Source organism: Brachyhypopomus gauderio, chromosome 18 (genome assembly GCF_052324685.1).
Source record: "Brachyhypopomus gauderio isolate BG-103 chromosome 18, BGAUD_0.2, whole genome shotgun sequence".
Classification (NCBI taxonomy): Eukaryota; Metazoa; Chordata; class Actinopteri; order Gymnotiformes; family Hypopomidae; genus Brachyhypopomus; species Brachyhypopomus gauderio.
In genome coordinates, this window is record NC_135228.1 from 9818966 (window position 1) to 9827886 (window position 8921).

General features: G+C 37.7%; 1 protein-coding gene across 1 annotated transcript; it reads left to right on the forward strand.

Moving 5' to 3' along the window:
* The first annotated feature begins 606 nt into the window (after positions 1–606).
* LOC143481496 (prolyl 4-hydroxylase subunit alpha-1) lies at positions 607–8172 on the forward strand. The gene is made up of 13 exons (XM_076979541.1): positions 607–631; positions 1537–1644; positions 2616–2735; positions 2880–3119; positions 3338–3510; positions 3891–4067; positions 6051–6121; positions 6447–6546; positions 6642–6692; positions 6859–6918; positions 7023–7091; positions 7199–7295; positions 7679–8172. Exons 1-13 carry the CDS (start codon positions 607–609, stop codon positions 7747–7749), a joined length of 1362 nt encoding a protein of 453 aa, XP_076835656.1. The 3' UTR covers positions 7750–8172.
* Positions 8173–8921: the final 749 nt, after the last annotated feature.

Consider the following 8921-nt stretch of genomic DNA (forward strand, 5'->3'; position numbering starts at 1 on the left):
GGTTTCAGTGTTTTGATTTTTTTTCTCTTGCCATTAAATTATGGCCAGTTTGTCCTTTTTTGTAGAAGTTGCATCAACATTAATTGTATTTTTGCTGATATAGAATTCCGTTTTCACAAGAAACAAACACAAAGGTCAGTCTACATAAATGTTAAAAATGAGCTGTCAAAAGAAGTGATTACTTCAAAACCTTACACAGTTGTTTTCTTAAGACCGATGACCAAAGCTCTAACACAGAGCATTAGTGTGCTGTTGTTATTCGGTTATCCAAAATCCACCTAATTAGATATTGCGCTACTAAGCTGGCAAAAACACGTATTTCCCAACTGATTCTACTCCTACTGTCACCATTTCACAACATAATTACCTGCCACTACACTACCCAGCTTTCTTTTCACTGTTGTCTCATAACCTCATGGGGATTTTTGAGCCAGTGCTGGTTTTTGGACATATTAATTATGTTGGATTTTGCTTTGCCATCACATTTTGTCTGAACACCTGTAACGTGTCCACTACTGGGTTCTGTGTCCGTAACTACATTCAAGATAAAAGACAATGAGGTTGAAGGTGATTATAATAATGATATACTGGACTTATTCTGCTGGGATGGATGAGTTCTACTCATCAACAGGTAGGGCATACATTGACTTTTATATAAATTGTTTATTTAAAATTGCTATATATATTGAATTTCTTAAAGAGCATGTAGAGTTTTGCATTTGGCCTGTCTCATTGGAAAGTAGAATACTTAATGATCTAATCCAAAGAAATATAAAGCAGTAAACTCATTTTATAACTGCAATTGTGCCAGTTGTGTTCTCAATAACCCCAAACCGAACTTGACAAGTTTTTTAAAAGTGTGACATAATAATGGACAGTCATGTTCAACGGTTTAGATATGCTTACTTTGTTTTTGACCAAATGCTAAATTGTGTATGGCTGCTATATAACTCACTTTATATTGTCTGTTTTGTTTTTACACAATATATCTTCATGTCTTATTTGTTGTAGTGTCTTTGCAAATGTGAACTAAAAAAGGTGAACTAAAATACCTTGTTAAGACATAATATGCTTTACAGATCATATGACACAACTTATTCATTTAAAGAAGGATGTTTCTGAATGTCTTGAACACTACATAACAGCTTTGAAAAAACAGACAAATCTGCTAAAAAGGTAACCGTTACTTACTGATAATTATAACTACTCACCATCTAACTCTATGGTACTAAATGCTGTTTAGTCTTTCTGAAAAGATGCATAGCTTATGCTGAAGGAAAATATCTGTGAATTAGTTTTTCTACAATTGTCTTGTTACCTTAGAGTGTTGCTATTCCTTGGTTATTGGAAGTATTTCTTAAAGCAAATTATATTTAAAAAATACCCAACACCATAGTAAGTAAGTAAGTAAGTTTTACATTAAAGTGTTTACACATGATCAGCAACAGGAGCACATACCAAATTGTCTTGACAATTTCTTTGTTTCTAATAGAGCTTTTCGAGGCCTTGAGAGTGTTTCTATTGATTTCTCTGAAGACCCTGAAAGGTTTATCAGTAACCCGCTCACAGCATTCAGGCTTGTGAGACAGCTGAGGAATGCGGGCATAGCCATTGAAGATGTCGCCAGAAGAAACATCTCAGAGGGTCAGGTGACCTAAAACATAATAGTTAAAGAGCTAGTTAAACATCAGTGCATATGCCTAGAGCATCCAGAATTCATCAGCGTTTTCTGAACACTATATTGGCACATGACAGTTGGCCAGTTCGTTAAGTTTTCTGCCTTCCATAATGTCTGGTAGTAAACTTAAAATATGGCCACTGCTAAAGTTGTTGTGTTTTCATTCCTGTAACATGACTCGTCTATCTATCAAGTCCCACAGATTAGGTCATATTTTCTTTAGTTGCACCTACTGGATTTTGTGTTTATACCTTTGAAAGCCACATTCAGGTAGAATATAATTCCTCTCCTTTGTAATTCCACCATTTCGCAGGAGGAGACATTACCTTGTATCTGATCAATTAACATTAACTGTCTAGACTATCTTGGGCTCCATTTCTCATCTATCCTTAACCTGCAGTTTCAGCAGTTGATAGAGAATATTATATAATTTCCTCATATGCTGCTGCTGTTCTCTTTGTTGGCTAATCATATCTGTAATACAAATACTGCTCTTCATGAATCTGTGTTGCCTGTGTTTTCTGCGAAGCTTTCAAAGTAACCAGTGCAGCAAGAATGTGAAATCTAACACACCTCATAACATGCCTGAACTAGTAACCAAGCACTGAGTTCATGGCTGAGGTGTATTAGGGCAGGATTATCATAAGATGTGTCATAGCTGAGGACACTCAAAGAATGGCCTAGGAAGCAAGGGTTACTTGAAAGCAATGTCAAAATAGATTGCAATGATTATAAGATTGAGGTGCAATGCAGAGGCCTACTGTACTGTAGTTAACAATAATTTGTAGAAGATTTGTTAAGGTTCGTGTAGGTTTGGTTCTCCATTTAATCTCTGTAAAGCTGTATAATACATAATCATTTTCTGGAGGAGCAATGATTTTCCATCATCAGCATAACTCATTATGGCCTTATTCTTTTGCATTTCTCCTCTGCATAGATTTCAGTGCACTAAGGTCAAAAGCCGAGTTTCTCCCCAGTGACACAGATTTAGATGGGGTAGTAATAGCCCTGCTTAGACTACAGGACCTCTACAAACTAGATCCAAAGAACATGACTGGTAAGTCTCATGCTTACAGGTCATCCATTGTAAGTAAGTCATCCAAGTATTTTGCTCATGATGACCTGAGATACTTCTTCTGAAGAACTGAAGACCTACTGAGGTTTTCAGTTTTGTAAAATGTAACTATTTTGTGATTGTCAGGGTTGGCAAAGGCCTTGAACCTGAATCCGGATGAATGTTTCCACATAGCTATGGTGGCTAACCAGAAGAATCAGTTCCAGCATGCTGCTCTTTGGATGCAGGAAACCCTGAGGAAGCTTGATGAGGTTCCAGATGCTGTGGTAACCAAACAGGAAGTTCTGCAACGTCTTGCTTCTGTTCCATTTCCAGCAAGGAATTTGCCCATTGCCCTTGGACTAAGCCAGGTGTTACCACCTCATGGTAAATCTGTTTACATGTTTATTTTTTTTGTTCTCTAAATTCATCTTTGTGAATATGGAATATTTTCATATTTGGACCTGGTATGTTTTTATTTCGTGCCATTGCCTGGAGCAGACTAGATCAAAAACATGTGTGTGCAAATCACAAAATTCCTTATATAGCAATTACATGAAAGTTTTATTATAAAGTTAATAGTGCACCTGAACAATCCTCTGCAGTTGTCATGGATGTGAAGACTTTGCTCCAACTAGCACACTCCAGCAGGCTGGTAGAAAGCATTAAAGACTGGGATGAGGCACAACTCTCCATATCATCCTTTGACAATGCTCCTCAGGCTCATTCATGGCACAGTGACTACGAGGCCTTGTGTAGAGGAGAAGGGATCAAAATGGTAAGGTAACAAAGTGATGGACTGAAAAAGAACATGGATAAAGTATTACAAACAAGCATCACAAAGAAGGTCTTGCATCAGTATTTGCATATATAGATAATGTGAGTGGACAATAAATAAAAACAAGTAAACGTAAATGAATATAAATGAAACTATATTGTGCTAAAACAAAACATATTTCTATTGGGTTTCAATATTTTAGTGTGTAACACATGTTAGAGGGACTTTATCCCACAAAAAATTAGAAATTGATTCATGTATGACCAACCTTGTAATGTTTCTGGAATTGCTCAGTCTTGAAGCTTTCACCAATGGTATTCTATGAATAACTCCCTCTCTCTCTCTGTGTATATTAACATTGACATTATGTTTATGGGCAGACCCCTCAGAGACAGAGGAAGATGGTTTGTAGGTACACAACAGGGGGAGGAAACCCTCGGCTAATATATGCCCCTGCTAAGCAGGAGCAGGAGTGGGATCAACCTCTCATCCTCAGATTTCATGACTTTTTGACCATAAGTGAGATTAAAGTGATCAAAGAACTTTCCAGATCAAAGGTGAGCATAAAACCTTTTGAGTGAGTCTATAACTGAACACTATATATAGACACAGTATGCTTGGCATCATAATACAGTGGGGAAAATAAGTATTTAGTCAGTCACCAATTGTGCAAGTTCTCCCACTTAAAAAGATGAGAGAGGCCTGTAATTGACATCATAGGTAGACCTCAACTATGAGAGACAAAATGAAAAAAAATTGAGAAAATCATTTTGTCTGACTTTTAAAGAATTTATTTGCAAATAATGGTGGAAAATAAGTATTTGGTCACCTACAAACAAGCAAGATTTCTGGCTGTCACAGACCTGTAACTTCTTTTTTAAGAGGCTCCTCTTTCCCCCACTCATTACCTGTATTAATGGCACCTGTTTGAAGTCGTTAACAGTATAAAAGACACCTGCCCACAACCTCAGTCACACTCCAAACTTCACTATGGTGAAGACGAAAGAGCTGTCGGAGGACACCAGAAACCGAATTGTAGACCTGCACCAGGCTGGGAAGACTGAATCTGCAATAGGCAAGCAGCTTGGTGTGAAGAAATCTACTGTGGGAGCAATAATCAAAAAATGGAAGACCTACAAGACCACTACTAATCTCCCTCGATCTGGGGCTCCACGCAAGATCTCAGCCCGTGGGGTCAAAATGATCACAAGAACGGTGAGGAAAAATCCCAGAACCACAAGGGGGGATCTAGTGAATGACCTGCAGAAAGCTGGGACCAACGTTACAAAGGCTACCATCAGTAACACACTACGACGCCAGGGACTCAGATCTTGCAGTGCCAGACGTGTCCCCCTGCTTAAGCCAGTCCATATCCAGGCACATCTGAAGTTTGCTAGAGAGCATTTGGATGTTCCAGAAGAGTATTGGGAGAATGTCATATGGTCAGATGAAACCAAAGTAGAACTATTTGGTAAAAACACAACTCGTCGTGTTTGGAGGACAGTGAATGCTGAGTTGCATCCAAAGAACACTATACCAACTGTGAAGCATGGGGGTGGCAACATCATGCTTTGGGGCTGTTTCTCTGCAAAGGGACCAGGACGACTGGTCCGTGTACATGAAAGAATGAATGGGGCCATGTATTGTGAGATTTTGGGTGCAAACCTCCTTCCATCAGCAAGGGCAATGAAGATGAAACGTGGCTGGGTCTTTCAGCATGATAATGATCCCAAGCACACTGCCAGGGCAACAAAGGAGTGGCTTCGTAAGAAACATTTCAAAGTCCTGGAGTGGCCTAGCCAGTCTCCCGATCTCAACCCCATCGAAAACCTTTGGAGGGAGTTAAAAGTCTGTGTTGCCCGCCGACAGCCCCAAAACATCACTGCTCTAGAGGAGATCTGCATGGAGGAATGGGCCAACATACCAGCAACAGTGTGTGCCAACCTTGTGAAGACTTACAGAAAACGTTTGACCTCTATCATTGCCAACAGAGGATATACAACATTATTGAGATGAACTTTTGTTATTGACAAATACTTATTTTCCACCATTATTTGCAAATAAATTCTTTAAAAGTCAGACAAAATGATTTTCTCAATTTTTTTTTCACATTTTGTCTCTCATAGTTGAGGTCTACCTATGATGTCAATTACCGGCCTCTCTCATCTTTTTAAGTGGGAGAACCTGCACAATTGGTGACTGACTAAATACTTATTTTCCCCACTGTAACTATATGCTTTCAAGTGTAGATCTGTGCTTTTTCTTTTGTATTTTTTATGATGTCACAGGAGGAAAGACTTTGATCTAGGGAATTTGTTGTCTAGAAATGTTTGAGAGCAGCTTGCTTAAATTGTCAAAAAAAAATCAGATTTTTTATTGCAATGTTTTAAGATTTTTAAATGTTTTATACAATCCTTATGATGTTGATTGAAAACAATGGAACGTGTAAATAAAGTAGCTGTAATTATGATGCAATTATAGTAACAGTACACATAGTAGCTGCTTAGCTGTAATGCTGACACATTTATTTTTGTCTTTAGCTTGCCCGAGCTAAAGTTGTAGACCCAGTCACAGGAGAAAAGGTTTCCACCACAGTACGTGTGTCAAAAAGGTAAGCAGTGAAATTTACATAATACAAGAGGAAGTCAAGAGGAAGTTAAGCGCCTTGGGAATCTGGAAAGGCGCTATATAAATCGAACATTCATTCATTCATTCATTCATTCATTCATATGAGAAATGCAAAGAGTATTTCAGAAGTATATTTGAAATAACAGTTTTTTGGAATTAAAAGTTAAAAACAGGTTTCCACATGATGTCTGATTTACTAGGGATCCTATTTTCCTCTCTGTACACTGAAGTGAATTTTTAAATGGGATGAATTTCTGACAAAGCTGTAAATATGACTCTTTCTTTCTTTCTTTCTTTCTTTCTTTCAGTGCCTGGTTGTCTGAAGATGAGAGTCCAGTGGTTGCACGTGTCAATCAAAGAATAGGTGATGTCACAGGGCTGGACATGGAAACAGCAGAGGACCTCCAGGTTAAGTTATTAAAATTAATAAAGCTGGACTGACTTACCACTTAGCGAGCCATGATTCATGTTCACACAGCTGAATGTGTTTTTTTTTCTTTCAGATTGCAAACTATGGAATTGGAGGACAATATGAACCACACTATGACTCAGCGGTGGGCAACTGCTGATTATTTTTCATGCTATAACACATGATTTTAGTGGGCATATACTAATATACATTAACATTATATATATATATATATATATATATATATATATATATATATATATATATATATATATATATATATATATAAATTTATTTTTATCTCTCTGCAGCTTGTGAATGATTCTTATGTTGAACTTCAAGGAAGGAGGATTGCAACTGTCTTGGTCTATGTAAGACCTGTTTGAAGGACTTTCTCTGAGCACAGATTCAGTTTACACCACACAATGTCAGGTTCATCATTAAACTCATTAACCTGTCTACTACTTTGTCTCAGATGAGTGATGTGGAAGTTGGCGGTTCCACTGTGTTTCCAAGCGTTGGTGCGGCACTTCGACCCAAAATGGTCGGTGAGCCTCTCGGTCCCTCTTGCATTTGAAAGCAACTGCTAGAGCAGCAAGAATGTAAATGTCTTCACATTTAAGCAGAAGGGTGCTCACGTCTGTGCTGCAGGGCTCAGCGGTGGTGTGGTTCAACCTGTTGAAGAGTGGAGAGGAGGACGCTCGTACCCTGCACGCTGCTTGCCCTGTTTTTCTAGGCAGCAAGTGGGGTCAGTATCCAAAATAAACATTACCACATAGATTGTTCTGCTCTACTGAATAAGAATTAATATAATGAGTTTCATACTTTCAAACAAACCCTGTGTTAAGTGACACCAAACAAAGACTCTAGGGGTTTAGCATTATTAATATTGGGCCAACTGCTGCTTCATTGTACACAAACCACCCAGGAAATTGATAATAAAACGGAAACATGCTGAAAGAACATGTCTACAGTAAATATTTGATTGATCAGAGTCTAGAGTCTAGATCAACAGTGTAATATTTTCCATCAAAGATTAGATATTTGCTACCATTTAAATTTAAAATGATGTTTGATGAGAGATACTTTACAAAAATGCTCAAATGTGTTTCTTATCAAATTTTGATGCAGTTGCCAATAAGTGGATCCGCTCCTTGGGACAAGAATTCAGGAGGAAGTGCTCTCTGTCCAGCACTGAATGAGTCCAAGAATGTCAAGCATTTGGGAAAACAAGCATTTTCCAAAGATATGATGATTTTTCAAGATATTTTTCCCAGTGTGGTGGTCTTGCTTCTTATGCCAGAAACCCAAATCAGAAATACTTTAGGACTAAGAGGTCTGACCAGTACTGTGTCAAAGAAGCTGAGCTGAGTTGTAATACCTGTGACAGAATCCATCATCTGTGGTTTTTACTTAATTGTTCAATAAGAAAAAATTACAAATGCATTTTTTCTTGGTTTCAGCTATGTTCTCAGTAGATAAAAAAATTACTGTATGGTACTGAGGTATACTGTAGAACTGACACACAAGGAAATAATTTTTGAATTTATTTTATTTTATGATATATTACAAAAATGTGTAATATGTATTGATATTTAATCTGATAAATAAACAGTGGTTTGTTTGTTACAGTGAAGACATTATGGTTGTAGTCTTTTCAAATGCACAGATACATACTTTACTGCTCACATAACTTCAGCATGTGACTGACATCAAACTGACCTGTTTGTTTTATTAAATGGACCTTTTATTTAGATTCAACATGGAAAAATGGAAATGAAATTCAAAGTTTTTTTTCTGTGCACACACATAACAGCCTGTAAATGGGGCAAATGTGCAAAGAGACACTCGATGAGTAGTTCTTCACTGCGCCATAAGATGGCAGTCAGAGGATGGAAAGATGGAGTAAAGAAATAAAAATATAAGAATATATGTCCTTGGCTCGTTGGTAGGGTCGAACTACATCTTTTCTGTGGAAAGTTATCCGTAACCTATATTAATTGTAAATCCGTCCAAAATTCAGGGGTGAAAAGCTCGAAATCTTTGTAGACCAGTCACTTACATCAAATACATTATTATCAATCTAACAGTCTTCAAAATTGTAATACCTCGTACATGGTGTAGCATTAAACGAAGAACAAAACGTACAGCCAGCGTAGCCAAATCTGGCCGATGTGAAATTCTTTCTTGAATCGTGGTAAATACGCTTTGCATCCCGCGGTAGAGAAAAAATATATTTTATGGAAGTTTAACAACGCCTACAGAACTGTTAAACGGCAGACATGACCGACTGAAACATTTAGCTCAAAATTATGAAGAGATGGCTCTGGAGACAGGCTGTGGAAAATGCCTTTACACCGAAGAGATCGCACTA